This window comes from Coregonus lavaretus (assembly GCF_964263955.1).
Source record: "Coregonus lavaretus genome assembly, chromosome: 27".
NCBI lineage: Eukaryota > Metazoa > Chordata > Actinopteri > Salmoniformes > Salmonidae > Coregonus > Coregonus lavaretus.
The window spans coordinates 4103815-4125367 of record NC_140014.1 but is presented as its reverse complement, the minus strand read 5'-3'; the positions used below and the strand labels follow the sequence as shown (position 1 = coordinate 4125367).

The following is a 21553-nucleotide window of genomic DNA, read 5'->3' as shown; positions in this document are numbered from 1 at the left end:
CCTGTGTGTCTCTCTCCAGTAGACCATGACGGAGGAGGCTTTCGATGTGGTGGTGGTGGGTTCCTGTATGACTGACTTGGTCAGGTGAGTTAGTTAAGGTGTGCCTCACATCACTGAGAAAGGGAGTGGATCAGAACTTGCCTCAATGTACTTTTGGGATCTTATGGGAACATTTTGTAGAAAGTATTGGGTCACATATCAACAATAAATCTGTAGTTTGAGATGTCAAAATACTTCACAAGTAGTTATATTTCAAATGTATTGTCTCGATATTTCACTTTATGGAGATTCGCTCAGGCAGATTCTTTAACGAAGTAGGATAGCAATCGCAGCGTCTGTTGGAGACAGACAGGTCGATTGGCGAATGAGGTGAGCCCCTCCTCTTCATAACACGCCCCTCGTGCTGCCTCTGGTCATTCTCGCCTCTCTTGCTTGCGAAGAGTTCTCTCTAACTCCTGAAGTTCTCCTAAGCATGACTAGATTTTCTGTCTTCCTACTGAACTGTTCTCTGGCGAACCGCGAGGTTGACGCTGCCAAACGTAGGACCCCAGATCCTGTCGATAATGTTGAGTACTGACCGAAAGTAAAGTTTTGATTCCGCTTTATTTAATTTTTTACTCCTCAGTCTCCGCTGGTAGCTAGCGTCACAGGCTAGCTATCTAGACTTGGTTAACCCACGCCGCGAGTCTACAGCTAACTTGGCTAGCTAGCTGGAAAGCTAGCTAACCCCACAAAGGACTAGTTTTAGCTCAAACAGACAGACAAGTAAGCACGCGCTTTCTCCGGCTAGCATAGTACGAGCTAGCTAGGCTATCGGCCACATTTTCTTGGAGCCATGGAGCCTGCTGCCCCTGCTATGGAACGGAGGGAACCAAGCAAGACTCATGCCCCTGCCCAACTACCGGCACACCCACGCTGATGTTGGACAACACTATCAGGCAAAGACCCATACGACTTGTGTATTGTCTGCCTGGGGGGAGAGCGTCCAGCAGCAGCACTCACTAATCCTGAGTACTGCATGCACTGCAAGCGTTTCAACAGGACAACCCTTACTTTAAAATGGCAGGAGAAGGGGAAGGTGACCTCGTCATTGACAATGGCGAGGACATGGCTCACCTCATCCCAGAGGAGGAAGAGGAAGCCAAAAGACCTTCTTCCGCACTCAGCGGAGCTTCAATACCCAACCACAGATATGGGCTTATCGATGTCTGAAAACGGGCAGCATCCAGACTAAACATCGGCTGGCCCGAACCCGTAGGGTGTAGAAGTGCTGAAAGGGACTTCTTCGACGGGAGGAGGCTCCCCTCTCACACCACTCCGGGTAAACAACTCCTCCCAGTAGTCCTATCTTGTGTGGCAGAAGCCCAACGTAACTGGGACAAGCCCCTAACCACTAAAGTACAGACCAAGTACTTTAGTAACATGGATATGGAGTTGGCCCCCAAGAGTTAAATCGTCGCTGGTCAGCCACATTAATCCTAATGCCATGTCACAGACCGGCATCTCCCTCCCTGGGAAGGCGGTGCGCTTTTCCGCCTCCATCTTCCAAAAGGTTTACGTGTCTGCCGCACGTTCAGGATGGGCGTTCAACATCATGTCAATGCCGATTTGCTTATGGAGATGCAACAACTCCTAGCAAACGGTATAGCCAACCAGGGCCTATGGGAGGAGATCTGCGTCATTGCAGACCTCACCCTCCGAGCCTCCAGAGGCGCCATCAAAGGCTGTGTGCGCGCCATGAGCCTTGCGGTGGTGGGGGAGAGAGCCCTGTGTCTTGACTTGTCCAGCCTCTTGGACATAGCCGCGGGAAGTAGGGGTGCTGGGGGTACTCCTCTCTGAACAGACATAAATAGCATAATCTTGCTACAGAGGATCAATAGCTTCTAAACAAAAATAGCTGTGTATTAAGTTTGATCACAAGCACTTACAGTCGGGAAGGCCGCAATTTGAGCAGCACGTGTGCCAAATATAGAACAGCTTGTTGCGTTGCGTCCATAGATATAATCCAAGGAAGGATTATGGAACCTCTAACACTGGCACTTTGACTGTTAAACTCATGGGTACACTAGCAATGGCTGCCAGTCCTGACTGGAAACCGCCCATCTATGGATTATATGTCTAATGTTGGTTGCGGCTGTCAGTTTGTCTTTCATAAATTTCAAAATACAATTGCGAGAAAAATGTAGACCTACCGTTTGGAAAGCAAATGCCTACTGCAGAAAAGAGAAAACTAATCTGTCTTTAGAAGCTAACTATTTTTTTCTAATATCTTATCTTGAGATAATGGCACCAGCGCATCAGCCATCATCGGCAAGTAGCCTATGCTTCATCTTCATCATTGGGTGAATCAGTGTCACTGGAACATTTATTTTGTAGCCTATACTATATACAGTGCCTTCAGAAAGTATTCACACCCCTTTACTTTTTTCTAATTTTGTTGTGTTACAGCCTGAATTTAAAATGGATTCAATTGAGATTTAATGTCAAAGTGGAATTATGTTTTTCGAAATTTGTACAAATAAAATGTAGAGTCAATAAGTATTCAAACCATTTTTTATGGCAAGCCCAAATAAGTTCAGGAGTAAAAATTAGCTTAACAAGTTGCATGGACTCACTATTTTTGAATAACTACATCTCTGTACCCCACACATACAGTTAACTGTAAGGACCCTCAGTCGAGCAGTATATTTCAAACACAGAATCAACCGCAAAGACCAGGGAGGTTTTCCAATGCCTTGCAAAGGGCACCTATTGGTAGATGTAAATAACAGAAGCAGACATTGAATATCCCTTTGAGCATGGTGAAGTTATTAATTACACATTGGATGGTGTATCAATACACCCAGTCACTACAAAAATACAGGCGTCCTTCCTAACTCAGCCGGAGAGGAAGGAAACCTGCTCAGGGATTTCACCATGAGGCCAATGGTGACAGTTACAGAGTTTTTAATGTCTGTGATAGGAGAAAACTGAGGATGGATCAACAACATTGTAGTTACTCCACAATACTAACCTAATTGACAGAGTGAAAAGAAGGAAGCCTGTACAGAATAAAAATATTCCAAAACATGCATCCTGTTTGCAACAAGGCAATTAAATAATACTGCAAAAAAATGGGCAAAGCTATTCACTTTTTGTCCTGAATACAATGTGTTATGTTTGGGGCAAATCCAATACAACACATTACTGAGTACGGCTCTCCATATTTCCAAGCATAGTCGTGGCAGTATCATGTTATGGGTATGATTGTAATCATTAAGGACTGGAGAGTTTTTCAGGATAAAAAATAAATGGAATATAGCTAAGCACAGGCAAAATCCTAGAGGAAAAGTTGGTTCAGTCTGCTTTCCACCAGACACTGGGAGATGAATTCACTTTTCAGCAGTACAATAACCTAAAACACAAGGCAAAATATACACTCGAGTTCCTTACCAAGAAGACAGTGAATGTTCCTGAGTTGCCGAGTTACAGTTTTGACTTCAATCTGATTGGAAATCTATGGCAAGACTTGAAAATGGTTGTTTAGCAATGATCAACAACCAATTTGACAGAACTTAAAGAATTTAAAAAAGAATACTGGGCAAATATTGTACAATCCAGGTGTGCAAAGCTCTTAGAGACTTACCCAGAAAGACTCACAGCTGTAATCGCTGCCAAAGGTGATTCTAACATGTATTGACTCAGGAGGTTGAATACTTATGTAAGATAGATATATTAGTGTTTTATTTTCCATAAATGTTATTTTGGGTAGATCGTTGACAAAAAATGACAATTAAATACATTTTTATCCCACCTCGTAACACAACAACATTTTGAAAAAAACCAAGGGGTGTGAATACTTTCTGATGGCATTGTACAGTATATACTATACATCAGGGTTTCTGTTAGGAAGATTTGGCGCGTGACAAGTAACTGGGAAGATTTACATTTATCGGACATTTGAGAGATTTACCCGTCATCTATATCTATTGGGTACGTAACCCATTCGGGCGTCCACCCATGCAGCTGGCGCCATCAATAAACAAGGGATATTGGCCAAATGAGCCACATTTATGTGACCTTAAAAACAGCCTATAACAAAAAAAATGTAAACACTATTTCTGTGTTTCGATGTGTAGCATATGCAAAACTTTATAGCCTATTGTTTTATTGTTTTTTACTTTCCTAAAACAAATGTCCACCTCATGGTTCAGCTGTCAGAGATTTTAGCACTAAATTCATCAGGGCATTGCATGCATAGGCCTACAGGCTTAGACTCCACTGTATGATATTAATATTTAAAGATGCACTATGCAGAAATCTCTCTGCCATTTCCTGCTTGCTAAAATTCTAATAGTTTGCCTAATTTCATTTTATGTGACAAAACAAGCAAGTATAGAGTAGAGAATCATTGTACCATCTAAACCGCTGTGAAATATACCCAAAATGTTGTATTTTCAGCTGTTTGAAGCTGGTGTACAAAACCAAAAGTAAAAGACGCAAAAGCGAAACTTAAGAACATGAAGTATAGAAATAACACAAATAGAACAGATCTACTTCTTCTTAGACTTGCTTTCAAAAAGAATGACTGATCAATAGCTCACATTTCTATGTGAATTTGGTCAGGTCTCCCAAAAAGTTACATATTGCAGCTTAAAAAAAATTATATAAAGGAAGGGAAGCTTAGGCCTAGCCCCAGAGAGATAGAAATATGCCGTCGATATGCTACGGCGCCAACATTAATGTATTTATTATTGTCAGATAGGTTACTGTGTCTACTATACTAATTTGTTATTAGTACTAATACTAATTTGTTACCTCCAGAGGTGCCATCCAATGCCGTGGGCGCGCCATGAGCCTTGCAGTGGTAGGGGAGAGAGCCCTGTGTCTCGACTTGTCCAGCCTCTCGGACATAGCCATGGGAAGTAGGGGTATTGTTAGATTACAGTGCATTCGGAAAGTAATCAGACCCTTTGACTTTTTCCATATTTTGTTACGTTACATCCTTATTCTAAAATGTATTAAATAATTTTTCCCCTCATCAATCTACACACAATAACCCATAATGAAAAAGCAAAAACAGAATTTTAGAAATTCTTGCTAATTTATTACAAATAAAAAACTGAAATATCACATTTACACAGGTATTCAGACCCTTTACTCAGTACTTTGTAGAAACACCTTTGGCAGCGATTACAGCCTAGAGTCTTCTTGGATATGACTGTACAAGCTTGGCACACCTGTATTTGGGGAGTTTCTCCTATTCTTCTCTGCAGATCCTCTGAAGCTCTGTCAGGTTGGAGGGGAGCGTCAATGCACAGCGATTTTCAGGTATCTCCAGAAATGTTCGATTGGGTTCAAGTCCGGGCTCTGGCGGGGCCACTCAAGGACATTCAGAGACTTGTCCCGAAGCCACTCCTGCGTTATCTTGGCTGCTGTGGTGTGCTTAGGGTCGTTGTCCTGTTGTAAGGTGAACCTTTGCCCCAGTCTGAGGTCCTGAGCACTTGCTCCATCTTTCCCTCGATCATAGTCTCCCAGTCCCTGCCGCTGAAAAACATCCCCACAGCATGATGCTGCCACCACCATGCTTCACCGTAGGGATGGTGCCAGGTTTCCTCCAGATGTGACACTTGGCATTCAGGCCAAAGAGTTCAATCTTGGTTTCATCAGACCAGAGAATGTTGTTTCTCATGGTCTGAGAGTCCCTTTAGGCGTCTTTTGGCAAACTCCAAGCGGGATGTCATGTGCCTTTTACTGAGGAGTGGCTTCCGTCTGGCCACTCTACCATAAAGGCCTGATTGGTGGAGTGCTGCAGAGATGGTTGTCCTTCTGGAAGGTTCTCCCATCTCCACAGAGGAACTCTGGAGCTCTGTCATCTCTGGAGTGTTCTTGGTCACCTTCCTGACCAAGGCCTTTCTCCTCCGATTGCTCAAGTTGGCATGGCAGCCAGCTCTAGGAAGAGTCTTGGTTGTTCCAAACCTTTTCCATTTAAGAATGATGGAGGCCACTGTGTTCTTGGGGACCTTCAATTTTGCAGACATTTTTTGGTACCCTTCCCCAGATCTGTGCCTCGACACAATCCTGTCTCGGAACTCTACACACAATTCCTTTGACCTCATGGCATGGTTTTTGTTCTGAAATGCACTGTCAACTGTGGGACCTTATATAGACAGGTGTGTGCCTTTCCAAATCATGTCAAATCAATTAAATTTACCACAGGTGGACTCCAATCAAATTGTAGAAACATCTCAAGGATGATCAATGGAAACAGGATGCACCTGAGCTCAATTTTGAGTCTCATAGCAAAGGGTCTGAATACTTATGTAAATAAGGTATTTCTGTGTTTTATTTTTAATAAGTGTGCAAACATTTCTAAACACCTGTTTTTTCTTCGTCATTATCGGGTATTGTGTGTATATTGATGAGGAAAAACATTGATTTAATCCATTTTAGAATAAGGCTGTAACATAACAAAATGTGGAAAAAGTGAAGGGGTCTAAATACTTTCCGAATGCACTGTACATGTCAGTACATACACACTAAAATAAGTGGAGAGGTGTTGTGCCGTGAGGTGTTGCTTTATTTGTTTTTGGAAACCAAGTTTGCGGTTCACTTGCGCTATATGAGATGTTCACTTGCGTTCTTGTTATGTCAGTCACTCAATTAGGTGACAATTAGCCATGTAAATTTTTAGATTGGTAGTTAGTCTAGCCAGTTATCTAAACTTGTAGTAATCATGGCCGAATACTGACCGGGACCCAGTCAATCAGAATTTGTTTTTCCCAACAAAAGGGCTTTATTACAGACAAAAAAACTCATCAGTTTCGTGAGCTGTCTGGGTGGCTGGTCTCAGATGATCCCGCAGGTGAAGAAGCCGGATGTGGTGGTCCTGGGCGGGCGTGGTTACATGGTCTGCGGTTTTGAGGCTGGTTGGACGAACTGCCAAATTCTCTAAAATGACATTGGAGGCGGCTTATGGTAGAGAAATTAACATTCAATTCTCTGGCAACTGTTCTAGTGAACATTCCTGCAGTCAGCATGCCAATTGCACGCTCCCTCAAAACTTGAGACATCTGTGGCATTGTGTTGCGTGGCTAAACTGCAGCTTTTAGAGTGGCCTTTTATTGTCCCCAGCACAAGGTGCACCTGTGTAATGATCATGCTGTTTAATCAGCTTCTTGATATGCCACACCTGTCAGGTGGATGGACTATTTTGGCAAAGGAGCACTGCTCAATAACAGGGATGTAAACAAATGTGTGCAAAAAAATTAGAGAAATAAGCTTCTTGTGTGTATGGAACATTTCTGGCATCTTTTATTTCAGCTCATGAAACATGGGACTAACACTTTAGATGTTGTGTTTACATTTTTGTTCAGTGTAGTTAGATCGGTCAAATTGATTGTATGATTGTATAATTGATTAATTAATGCATACATTAAAAATTCAAAAATATATAATGTAAAGATATTGAACTCAAAAGATCTGTCTGGATCAAGTGCCATTCTGTTGAACTCAAAATATCTCTCTGGATTAAGTGCCATTCTGTGACTTTGGCTAATACACCTTTTTTGTTGTTGTTTTTGTATCAAGTATCATGATGGTATTGAGTATCTTGATACTAAACCTGGGATCAGTATCGAAGTCAAAATTCTGGTATCTTGACAAAACTAGTTTATATCCCCATAAAGTGAGATATCGAGACGATATATTTGTTATACAATTTAGGGTTACTTGCGTAAGCCCGGTTCTATGATAATATGAGTGAGATATCTCACCACTTTTCCCTGCTCGCAAGAGTGCAAGCAAGAGAGGCCTGCTTGAGAATGACCAGAGGCAGGGCAAGTGATGTCTAATGAAGAGGAAAGGGGCTCACCTCATTCGCCACTCGACTTGTCTGTCTCCAACAAACGCTGTGATTGGTACTTCTGTTAAAGAATCCGCCTGAACGAATCCCCATAAAGTGAGATCTCACTCTTATACCATGGCATTGTTGAATACTCCTGATTGGCTTCAAGGGCATTCTAGAGTGTGTATTATTTCCATATAACGCATGGAATATTTGCAAGGTAGAATTCAATGGTTATAGTTCATTTTTTACTTTTGAAAGCAAAAGTCAAATTGGAAGCAGTATTGGTATTGTTGAATTAGATTTTCATAATAGCAAGCTAGGACTGATGGTTTGGTTAGCTAAACTACCAAGTCTGTTTGCTTGGTTACCATGGCAACTACTGTAGCTATCTAGTAAACCTAGAAGCTACTTCAGTGGATGTTTAACACATTTCTACCGCCAAATGAACATGTGTTAAATTATAGCCATGGTATAAAAGGGATAATCAACTCGGGGCTCAATGCGTTCTCTGGAAAATGTTGCAACTCCGTGGAAGGTCAGTTCCACTCAGCTAGCGCGTCGTGGAACACACTTTTCACTCCGTTCATTATTTTCCATAGAACGCATAGCCCCTCATTGATTATCCCTTACATATTATCATAGAACTAGGGTTATGCAAATAACCCTACGTTTTAGCCAATGCATAGTCTCTCTGAAATTTGGGTCCTGGTTCTGAGATTAGCCATGGCATACGTTATGGCACTGTCAATACTTTTTAGATAACATGAGTTCATCCTCATGTTATCTTCTGTGATCTTATGCAACTGACAGCCACACATCTTTGTTGTGCTTGAAAAAGCTTTATTAAAAAAATTGGAAAAGCTTTATTAGTCATTCTGGCTCATATACATCACAATGTGATGGAAACATGGAAAGGCCTATTTTCAGGGCCGATGACAACCATGTGACTCTAAACCCTTTTAGGTATGGTCTAACACGCTCCGTGCATCTTTTTAGCCTATATTTACCATCAGTTGTCATGCCAAGTTTTTACACAAAAGCCAAGGGGTAATATTGGGAAGGGAGTTTCCAGCATGTCTCGAAATGGATGAGGCCCTATACAGACACCGATAAGGGAACAGCCCTGTTCCTCCACCCTTGCCTGGGTTATTAATACCATAGGAATCTAGTCATTCTATTTCTATAATTAATACCACTGCCCCCAGACACAATCACCAGATAAGGCTACTGTCACGTGACATGGCATGAGGCCGATGGAGGCGTAACTTCATCCAGAGGTGTACAGACCCCGAAGGGCACATCAGAAAGGCAAGGACGACAAGGTATTAATATGTTATACCGTGTACTGCATTGTTATAGATTTAATTATTTAGATAGACAGGAATCGATGTAAATAAAGCATAAAGAAAGCTTAGGTTGCTGTTTTTGAATGGGTTTCGTGTCTCAAAAATATTGTCTTCCGTTTTAAAATGTCAAGGGACCAAATATTATAAATGCGACTATCTTAGCATCACTACTTTGAGAAGGAAGTGAATATATTGGCTTTTCTCCACAGTTGGCAACACTGTATCACTCCTACCACAAATATGCTGAAAAAATATATAAAGCAACATGTAAAGTGTTGGTCCAATGTTTAATGAGCTGAAATAAAATATCCCAGAAATGTTCCATATGCACAATTTCTCTCAAATTTTGAGCACAAATTTGTTTACATCCCAGTTAGTGAGCATGTTTCCTTTGCCTAGATAATCCATCCACTTGACAGGTGTGGCATATCAAGAAGCTGATTAAACAACATGATCATTACACAGGTGCACCTTGTCAGGTGCACCTTGTGCTGGGGACAATAAAAGGCCACTCTAAAATGTGCGGTTTTGTCACACAACACAATTCCACAGATGTCTCAAGTTGAGGGAGCATGCAATTGAAATGCTTACTGCAGGAATGTCCACCAGAGCTGTTGCCGGAGAATTGAATGTTCATTTCTTTACCATAAACCGCCTCCAACATCATTTTAGAGAATTTGGCAGTGCGTCCAACCGGCCTCACAACCGCAGATCACGTGTAACCACGCCAGCCCAGGACCTCCACATCCGGCTTCTTCACCTGCGGGATCGTCTGAGGGGGTGCTGAGGCGTATTTCTGTCTGTAATAAAGCCCTTTGTGGGGAAAAACAAATTCTGATTGGCTGGGCCTGGCTCCCCAGTGGGTGGGCCTGGCTCCCAAGTGGGTGGGCCTATGCCCTCCCATGGTTGCGCCCTTGCTCAGTCATGTGAAATCCATAGGCCTAATGAATTTATTTAAATTGACTGATTTCCTTATATGAACTGTAACTCAGTAAAATCTTTGAAATTGTTGCATGTTGTGTTTATATTTTTGTTTAGTATAATTGGCTTCCAATATCACCCGTACCACAAATCCTGTTTGGCTTTCATAGGCTAGGTTAGAAGACAGAGACTGATCCATTGATCTGCCTATTGACTGGTGATGTGGATATGACCTCATCAGTAAAACCTAATTAACTCCATTGAGACAAAGGATTCAACTTGGTCACCATGACACCATGAGCCGATTTAATTGATTCCTAACTGTTTCTGTTATATCATCTCAGTAAATGTGGTGTGAACAGTGTAGTGAAAATGTCCTTCCCACACATGTTGTATCATTACTCATCATCTCAAGTACAATTGAGTAGTGTATGAGCACACATAAGTGAGACAACATTTGTCACCCTGATGTAGGCTTAGGCTACCTTTGCAAAGTGTTGTGCAACACAACGGGTGTTAAACAGAACAATAGAGTTTTTCGCTTGGTTAAAAAATGCCCATGTGAATGTCCATGCAAATGTACTGTTCTATTATAGGTCACTGTTCAAGTCACATTTGCCCTTTCCGTGTTTCGGTTGAGTAACTACACAACCTTACAATTTCCATCTCATTCTCTCCCCCAACCTTTATCTGTAACTGTTTGCGAAAGTCATCCCTCCCCCCAGTTATCAAAAACACATGGACACGGTCGCTGACGGTTTTGATCATTTTAGGCAAGCTCTTTCATTCGCTCGTTAAAAATGCAGTCGTCAACTTTGCACTTTGAAGGGTAGGAGGAGCTGCATCAATTAGGCCCTACAGTACTACTGTCGGGAAGAGGCTGTGTTTTGGGTCTTTTTCAGGAGGGGGAGTGTGGGAGGAAGTAGGGGAATGGGGATGTGGGGGGTACTTGAAAACTTGAAATACATTTTCCACCCCATCAAAGTGATATGCATGGCTTTGAAGTTGGAAATCCAGTTGTCTGAAAGTGCCAATGTTTGGGTGGTTATGACACAGTCCCTCTCCCCCCCCACCCCCACCCCCACTTGTCTTTCCCCTGACTTTGTCTCTGCTCCCTCTTTCCTCTCTGATGTGGCCTCTCACACTAGTAACCCCACACTGTCAAAGCCAGACAGCGCCCCCTGCTGCCGGCCTCATCCACAGCTCCCTGGTGTGAGATGTGGAGCCGGTGGGATGCGAAATGGATGTGGAGCAGTGTGATGGATTGTGTTTATGTAGGCTAGCCTAGATGGGCTAGATGGTGCATTTCACTAGTTCTAAGGGAACTAATCCACCACCAATGTATAGCAGCCACCTGTGTTTGTGGCTCGATAGATTTCCCCCCCCCCCCCCAAAAGACAGCGGATCAGCTTACCCTCTTAACAAACCCTCCTAACCAACCTTATAGTGTTTTCCCTTTGCGATATAGACATTGTTACACCTGCTACCAGATGCAACCTATAAGGGCTGTTGACATTGGCCAATTTGAGCCATTTCTGTAGGTGAGGGGAAATTACCTGTGGTTGGTATTTCACACCTCTCCTCACACCTCACCTCGACCTTCCCCTCTCCTCTTCCTTTTGCCTCTCTCACTCTACCTCTCTCTGACTAGTGAAAGGGAAAATATCTCTTATTTTTTTATCACATACACCAGATAGGCGCAGTGAAATGTGTTATTTTACAGGGTCAGCCTAGTAGTACGGCGCCCCCCTGGAGAAAATTAGGGTTAAGTGCCTTGCTCAGGGGTACATCAACAGACTTTTCACCTTTTCCGCTCAGGTATTCGAACAAGCGACCTTTAAGATACTGGCCAAATGCTTTAACCGCTAGGCTACCTTCCGCCCTATATATCCTGTCTTATCTTATCCTAAACAGCTAGTTGATGAGTCAACACAGCATGACCATATAAGGCCTTCCTGTCCTTGAATAACTTTTCTTTGGAAAGTCATTATACCTTTTTGATAATCGATTCTATCTTGAAGCACTACTATGTTACGTGAATCTACGTGACTGCTGCAAAGGAATGAAGGAAAAGGGCCAAAGTTAGCAATGTTTGCACAATCCTCAGTCCCACTTACAGCTACTTCTGATAACATAACAACATAACTTCACTGATCTGATGCGGTAATAGTTCTCAGGCAACTTCATCTGAATCATCTGCACGTTCCAAAGTTTAGCTGCACTCAGAGGTTTAAATGGAAAGCAAATGTTTTTTTCTGTGCCTTTTGGTGGCGTGGGAGAAAACAGACTGGGGTTGGAGTTGAGCTTTAGCACGTAGCCGACCGTTTGGTTGGCGTGCTCTCAATCACACAGACAATGGACGAGTGTCTGGTGATGGAGGGGCAGTGGTTTACCCAATCTGTCAATCACCTTTCGAGAGGCAGCCAAGACAACCAGTAGTCGTGGTCAGATGCTGATCAAGGCGGGACTGGAATCTGTGTGTGTGTGTACCTGCGTGTGCTTGTATGTGTGTGTACGTGCAATTACTGTGCTTGGCCCACACACTCTCACACCCTACCCCCTTATACAAGTGTAAACACTTTCACCACCCTGCTTCCTCTCTCTCTCTCTCTCTCTCTCTCTCTCTCTCTCTCTCTCTCTCTCTCTCTCTCTCTCTCAGAGAGAGAGATACCTTATTGAGTATATGTGGAATCTGGGAGTACACAATTCTCATGATTTGTTTCATTCATCAGGATCAACTGTAGATGCATTATGTGAACATAATGTAATAACAAAAGTGTGAGACTACATCGTTTCTTCTACATAGTTGATTTTGTGTGGCTGATGACACATAGGAGAGCAATTATAGGCATGGTACACAAGGATAAGTTATATAGGCTAAAATTGATTAGTACATACACATGTTTCAACAAATCATGATTCATATGTTGTCTCAGAGTACTTTATTCTGAAAGGCATTAGTTGTTAGGACAAAGGACATAAGACATAGGACATGATTCATCAAAACCACTGAACATATGGACTCCCATATGTTCCCCCCTATTTTGGTTTCGACCAAAACAACCTCAAATATCCTGCATCAACACTGGGGTTGTGAAAAACAACAAAGAGCTATTTTTATGTGGATTTACTGTAATTCCCTAGTCTCTCAACCACCACACCTGCTAATAAACACACACACACACACACACACACACACACACACAAATACATACAGTACACACACACACAAACACACTAAACACATACCCAAATCTCAATTATAGCTAGGTTTATCATCCTGGTCTTGCCACCAACAAACCCTCTGACCCTGGAGAAGGAAGAGCCTTGTAACTCTTTGTGATTGGAGGAGAGGGCAGACGGACAGCTCTCTCTGAGGTCACCAGCCCATAGCCTGGGGGAGAGAGGGCGGGGTAAGCATGGCCCAACCTGTAGTCTCAGGCATAAGTGACATTGGCTCTGACATGGCTCACATCAATGCCATCATCCCGGAAACCCCATTCCAATTCGCATACCGCCCCATCAGATCCACAGATGATGCAATCTCAATCGCACTCCACACTGCCCTTTCCCACCTGGACAAAAGGAACACCTACAGTTGAAGTCGGAAGTTTACATACACCTTAGCCAAATACATTTAAACTCAGTTTTTCACAATTCCTGACATTTAATCCTAGTAAAAAGTCCCTGTTTTATGTCAGTTAGGATCACCACTTTATTTTAAGAATGTGAAATGTCAGAATAATAGTAGAGATAATTATTTATTTTAGCTTTTATTTATTTCATCACATTCCCAGTGGGTCAGAAGTTTACATACACTCAATTAGTATTTGGTAGCATTGTCTTTAAATTGTTTAACTTGGGTCAAACGTTTCGGGTAGCCTTCCACAAGCTTCCCACAATAAGTTGGGTGAATTCTGGCCCATTCCTCCTGACAGAGCTGGTGTAACTGAGTCAGGTTTGTAGGCCTCCTTGCTCGCACACGCTTTTTCAGTTCTGCCCACAAATCTTCTATAAGATTGAGGTCAGGGATTTGTGATGGCCACTCCAATATCTTGACTTTGTTCTCCTTAAGCCATTTTGCCACAACTTTGGAGGTATGCTTGGGGTCATTGTCCATTTGGAAGACCCATTTGCGACCAAGCTTTAACTTCCTGACTGATGTCTTGAGATGTTGCTTCAATATATCCACATAATCTTCCTTCCTCATGATGCCATCTATTTTGTGAAGTGCACCAGCCCCTCCTGCAGCAAAGCACCCTCACAGCATGATGCTGCCATCCCCGTGCTTCACGTTTGGGATGGTGTTCTTCAGCTTGCAAGCAACCCCCTTTTTCCTCCAAACATAACGATGGTCATTATGGCCAAACAGTTATATTTTTGTTTCATCAGACCAGAGGACATTTCTCCAAAAAGTACGATCTTTGTCCTCATGTGCAGTTACAAACCGTAGTCTGGCTTTTTTATGGTGGTTTTGGAGCAGTGGCTTCTTCCTTGCTGAGCGGCCTTTCAGGTTATGTCGATATAGGACTGGTTTTACTGTGGATATAGACACTTTTGTAGCTCTTTCCTCCAGCATCTTCATAAGGTCATTTGCTGTTGTTCTGGGATTGAATTGCACTTTTCGCACCAAAGTATGTTCATCTCTAGGAGACAGAACGCGTCTCCTTCCTGAGCAGTATGATGGCTGCGTGGTCCCATGGTGTTTATAGTTGCGTACTATTGTTTGTACAGATGAACGTGGTACTTTCAGGCGTTTGGAAATTGCTCCGAAGGATGAACCAGACTTGTGGAGGTCTACCATTTTCTTTCTGAGGTCTTGGCTGATTTCCTTTGATTTTCCCATGATTTCAAGCAAAGAGGCACTGAGTTTGAAGGTAGGCCTTGAAATACATCTACAGGTACACCTCCAATTCACTAAAATGATGTCAATTAGCCTATCAGAAGCTTCTAAAGCCATGACATCATTTTCTGGAATTTTCCAAGCTGCTGAAAGGCACAGTCAAACTTCTGACCCACTGGAATTGTGATACAGTGAATTATAAGTGAAATATTCTGTCTGTAAACAATTGTTGGAAATTTACTTGTGTCATGCAAAAAGTAGATGTCCTAACCGACTTGCCAAAGCTATAGTTTGTTAACAAGAAATGTGTGGAGTGGTTGAAAAACACGTTTTAATTACTCCAACCTAAGTGTATGTAAACTTCCGACTTCAACTGTATATGAGAATGATGTTAATTGACCACAGCTCAGCATTCAACACCATAGTGCCCACAAAGGTAATCACAAAGCTAAGGACCCTGCGACTAAACACCTCCCTTTGCAACTGGACCCTGGACTTCCTGACGGGCCACCCCCAGGTGGTAGGGGTAGGCAACAACACATCTGCCATGCAGATCCTCAACACAGGGGCCCCTTAGAGGTGTGTGCTTAGTCCCCTCCTGTACCCCCTGATCACCCACGACTGCGTGGCCAAGCACGTCTCCAACACCATCATTAAGTTTGCTGACGACACAACGGTGGTAGGCCTGATCACCGACAACAATGTGACAGCCTATAGGGAGGAGTTCAGAGACAACAACCTCTCCCTCAATGTGAGCAAGACAAAGGTGATGATTGTGGACTACAGGAAAAGGAGGGCCAAACATGCCCCCATTCACATCGACGGCGCTGTAGTGGAGCGGGTCGAGAGTTTCAAGTTTCTTGTTGTCCACGTCACCAACAAACTATCATGGTCCAAATACACCAAGAAATTGTGAAGAGGGCATGACAACTCCTTTTCCCCCTCAGGAGACCTGACCGGTTGCATCACCGCCTGGTATGGCAACTGCTAGGCATCCGACCGTAAGGCGCTAAAGAAGGTAGTGCGTACAGCCCAGTACATCACTGGGGCCAAGCTTCCTGCCATCCAGGACCTATATACTAGGCGGTGTCAGAGGAAGGGCCAAAAAATGGTCAAAGACTCCAGTCACCTAAGTCATAGACTGTTCTCTCTGCTACCACATGGCAAGCAGTACCGGAGTGCCAAGTCTAGGTCCAAAAGGCTCCTTAACAGCTTCTAACCCCAAGCCAGACTGCTGAACAATGAATCAAATGACAATTTCCATTGACGCCCCCCCCCCCCCCCCCCCCCCTTTGTTTTTACACTGCTGCTACTCACTGTTTATTATCTGTGCATAGTCACTTTACCCCTACCTACATGTACAAATTACCTCGACTAAACTGTACCCCCGCACAATGACTCGGTACCTGTACCCCCTGTATATAGCCTCATTATTGTTATTTTATTGTAACTTTTTCTTTTTTACTTTGATGTTTCATACATTTTGGCACATGTATTACAAATAAATAACAGAAATACCTTATTTACATAAGTATTCAGACCCTTTGCTATGAGACTCGAAATTGAGCTCAGGTGCATCCTGTTTCAATTGCTCATCCTTGATGTTTCTACAACTTCATTGTAGAGTCCACCTTTGGTAAATTCAATTGATTGGACATGATTTGGAAAGGCACACACCTGTCTATATAATGTCCCACAGTTGACAGTGCATGTCAGAGCAAAAACCAAACCATGAGGTCGAAGGAATTGTCCGTAGAGCTCTGAGACAGGATTATGTTGAGGCACAGATCTGGGTTAGGGTACAAAACAATTCTGCACCATTGAAGGTCCTCAAGAACACAGTGGCTTCCATCATTCTTAAATGGAAGGGGTTCGGAACCACCAATACTCTTCCTAGAGCTGGCCGCCCGGCCAAACTGAGCAATCGTGGGAGAAGGGCCTTCGTTGGGAGGTGACCAAGAACCCGATGGTCACTCTGACAGAGCTCCAGTGTTCCTCTCGTAAATGGAACAGACTTCAAAGACGTAACTCGGTGAGCAAGAAGGGCGGCCAAATTTACTTTTAGCCTAGAAACAAGATGGCGTCGAGGCCACAATGCTCTTTGAGTTAACGTAATACAGCGCTAATTAGACCGCTGAAAACGGTAAAACATCGCTAATTTGACCGCTGCACGTCTAAGTACATAACCCTAGGGTGTAAGGAAAAATAGAACCAGCCATTTATCTATCGTAGTTTATGAGAAATCGTACAATGTCCAATTCGGGATGCTAAAAAAAATATATGTTTTTGGCCTCAGTCATAGATCCAGTTCAGGTGTGTTAAGGCGAATCCGTTAAGGCAGGTTTTGGAGCTCTACATGATTTCTGTGATTTTCTGTATGAAGTTTGTCCATCTTCAATAAGTTAGGTGCATTTTCATATTGCAAATGGACAGTCTCCTTTTGCCATGTGATATATTGTCAGTGCCAATATTTCATATTGCAATTGGAAAGACTCACACAGCCCTGTGTACTTTAAGTAGTATTTTGAGACCCAAAGAACCACCCCATAAGCCACACAGAGACAGCACCCGTAGAGACATGCTCTAGCCGGACAAGTGCTCACACTGCCCATCAGACCACAGAGAAAAACACACACACACACAGCCGAGATGGCGTGACACAGTGTGTGGCTTACAGACGCAAGGAGCCTGCAATAGATACCGGCGTTCAAACCATCAAAGAACCGTCAGACCTAGAGCTGTGAAGCTTTATAAACCTGTTCTAGAGTCGGTACTGCACAGTGAGTTATGTGGCTCTAGGAGGTTCTCCGGCAGAGAAACAGCCTCGTCCATTTGCAATATATTCAAATTCATTTTTAGAAAAATCCCAGAATCACAAGACTAGTTGCATTGAAACCGCCTCGGCCCATAGAAACGGACCCTACACGTTTCTGTCCGATAGCTCGTTCAGGGATCCCATTTTAGCACTAATTAAGGTTGTTGCTCGGGATTCGGGTTCTAGCTAGGCCTACATATACTCTCAGAACTGGACCCGCAGCTCGAATGTAACTACGTGTTTTAAGGTTTTGTATGGTTTTAACAGAAGGTGAATGCCCATTGTAATATATTGCTAATGGACAGTGTCCATTTGCCATTTGATATATTGCCAGTGCCAGTATGTCCAGTATAACATAGTGGCACTGACAATATATCATATGGCAATTGTACAATGTCCATTTCCAATATGTTTAAACATTGATTTACCATCACCAAATGGACAGGCTGAAATCAACACCAACAAGCAAGAGAGAGGAACCACTATCACTGCTAGGCCGTTCCGAGTTCAACAATGTGCCCAACTTGACTGTAGCTCGTTCGGTCTGACCGCAGCAACTGTGCAAAAAAGTAGGCCCGGAATGAAGCCTAACTAGTAGTGATTTCGACATGCTTTTGACATATTACGGCCTCTGGGTCACACAGAGACATGCTGTTTTCAACTGGGTCATCGGGGGGAGGTTGGGTTGGACAAGCCACAGAGTTATTCTAGCTGCGCTCACCAGTTCATGTAGTTTGACACATCCAAGTTTCTCCCTTAGGATAACATTGGTTTACAGGTTGTGCTCTAACTCTGCTTCTGTGCATGCAATTTGCAAAGTTCCTTTTGCCACGTGTTCAGGGTCACCGGTAGCTCTACAGATATCAATATGAATAGAGCACATGGTCCCCTTCATGTCCTAAAAGGGAAGTATGAACGCAAATGCCATTGTAACATATTGCAATTGGACAGCAATCAAGTCAGCCATCTCATTGCTTAAAATAATCATAAACAGTCAAAGGACAGCACATTTGAATTGTATTTGTACAGTAGAGTGTCCCAGTAGTGGACTTTATTAGTTTAAACCCTTTAACTGCATGTCCAATTTGTGATGGTAAATGCCCATTGTAATATATTGCTAATGGACAGTGTCCATTTGCCATTTGATATATTGCCAGTGCCAGTATGTCCGGTATAACATATTGGCACTGGCAATATATCATATGGCAAATGTACAATGTCCATTTCCAATATGTTTAAACATTGATTTATCATCACCAACTGGACAGGCTGAAATCAACACCAACAAGTGAGGGAGAGGAACCACTATCACTGCTAGGCTATCCCGAGTTCAACAAGCCTGACAATTGGGCATTTCAGCAATGTAACATCATGTCCAATTCATGATGGTAAATGCCCATTGTAATATATTGCTAATGGACAGTGTCCATTTGCCATATGATATATTGCCAGTGCCAATATGTCCAGTATAACATATTGGCACTGGCAATATATTAAATGGCAAATGGACACTGTCCATTTCCAATATGTTTAAGCAGTAAATAACCATCACCAAATGGACAGGCTGAAATCAACACCAATGAGTGAGGGAGAGGAACCACTATATCTGTTTGACTCATACTGTATATTGGTAATGGACTTTTTGTCCATTGACAATAAATTACTCTGCTAATTGGACAGTCCATTACACATAATACATGCCAATCTTAACATGTTATACTACAATTGGACAGTGTCCATTGCCAAAGTATATCAATAAGGACTTCCCATTATGAAATGAACATGCTGAAATTAACACGTACAGTGGGAAAAATAAGTATTTAGTCAGCCACCAATTGTGCAAGTTCTCCCACTTAAATAGATGAGAGAGGCCTGTAATTTTCATCATAGGTACACGTCAACTATGACAGACAAAATGAGAAGGAAAAAAAATCCAGAAAATCACATTGTAGGATTTTTAATGAATTTATTTGCAAATTATGGTGGAAAATAAGTATTTGGTCAATAACAAAAGTTTCTCAATACTTTGTTATATACCCTTTGTTGGCAATGACACAGGTCAAACGTTTTCTGTAAGTCTTCACAAGGTTTTCACACACTGTTGCTGGTATTTTGGCCCATTCCTCCATGCAGATCTCCTCTAGAGCAGTGATGTTTTGGGGCTGTCGCTGGGCAACACAGACTTTCAACTCCCTCCAAAGATTTTCTATGGGGTTGAGATCTGGAGACTGGCTAGGCCACTCCAGGACCTTGAAATGCTTCTTACGAAGCCACTCCTTCGTTGCCCGGGCGGTGTGTTTGGGATCATTGTCATGCTGAAAGACCCAGCGACGTTTGATCTTCAATGCCCTTGCTGATGGAAGGAGGTTTTCACTCAAAATATCACGATACATGGCCCCATTCATTCTTTCCTTTACACGGATCAGTCGTCCTGGTCCCTTTGCAGAAAAACAGCCCCAAAGCATGATGTTTCCACCCCCATGCTTCACAGTAGGTATGGTGTTCTTTGGATGCAACTCAGCATTCTTTGTCCTCCAAACACGACGAGTTTAGTTTTTACCAAAAAGTTATATTTTGGTTTCATCTGACCATATGACATTCTCCCAATCCTCTTCTGGATCATCCAAATGCACTCTAGCAAACTTCAGACGGGCCTGGACATGTACTGGCTTAAGCAGGGGGACACGTCTGGCACTGCAGGATTTGAGTCCCTGGCGGCGTAGTGTGTTACTGATGGTAGGCTTTGTTACTTTGGTCCCAGCTCTCTGCAGGTCATTCACTAGGTCCCCCCGTGTGGTTCTGGGATTTTTGCTCACCGTTCTTGTGATCATTTTGACCCCACGGGGTGAGATCTTGCGTGGAGCTCCAGATCGAGGGAGATTATCAGTGGTCTTGTATGTCTTCCATTTCCTAATAATTGCTCCCACAGTTGATTTCTTCAAACCAAGCTGCTTACCTATTGCAGATTCAGTCTTCCCAGCCTGGTGCAGGTCTACAATTTTGTTTCTGGTGTCCTTTGACAGCTCTTTGGTCTTGGCCATAGTGGAGTTTGGAGTGTGACTGTTTGAGGTTGTGGACAGGTGTCTTTTATACTGATAACAAGTTCAAACAGGTGCCATTAATACAGGTAACGAGTGGAGGACAGAGGAGCCTCTTAAAGAAGAAGTTACAGGTCTGTGAGAGCCAGAAATCTTGCTTGTTTGTAGGTGACCAAATACTTATTTTCCACCATAACTTGCAAATAAATTCATTACAAATCCTACAATGTGATTTTCTGGAAAAAAAAATCTCAATTTATCTGTCATAGTTGATGTGTACCTATGATGAAAATTACAGGCCTCTCTCATCTTTTTAAGTGGGAGAACTTGCACAATTGGTGGCTGACTAAATACTTTTTTCCCCACTGTAAGTGTGTGGGATAAGATAAGTCTATGAGTAAATGCCTATTGCCAATATATTGCTAATGGACAGTGTCCATTACACATATAATATATTGCCAATCTCAACATGTTATACTGCAATTGGACACTGTCCATTGCCAATATGTTTGAATAGGGATTTACCATCACAAAATGGGCAGGCTGAAATCAACACCAATGAGAAATTCTGATTTCCTATAACTTCCTATGATCAAACATGACAAATAGACCTTCTCGGTTAATTCAAGACATAACAAACTGATATATACCATTTGGTCATGGTTCACTGACTTTTGGATTCGGAACCTGACTTCCTGTGGTCATATTTGGCAAATGGATATAGCATCCTGATTTAGTACTTTCAATACTTACATTTGCCAT

The 21553-nt window shown here is 42.7% G+C and overlaps 1 protein-coding gene across 4 annotated transcripts in view; it reads left to right on the top strand.

Moving 5' to 3' along the window:
• Positions 1–21553, top strand: part of rbks (ribokinase) — a 96662-nt gene that overhangs the window by 8915 nt on the left and 66194 nt on the right. For 2 of the 4 annotated variants that reach the window (XM_084144125.1, XM_084144126.1), the window contains exon 2: positions 20–84. The exons of 1 other annotated variant lie outside the window; for it this stretch is intronic. In XM_084144125.1, the coding sequence (XP_084000251.1) occupies positions 26–84 (59 nt within the window). In that variant the 5' untranslated portion in view covers positions 20–25. The remainder of the gene's footprint in view (positions 1–19; positions 85–21553) is intronic. One more of the 4 variants, XM_084144124.1, reaches the window with a different exon arrangement.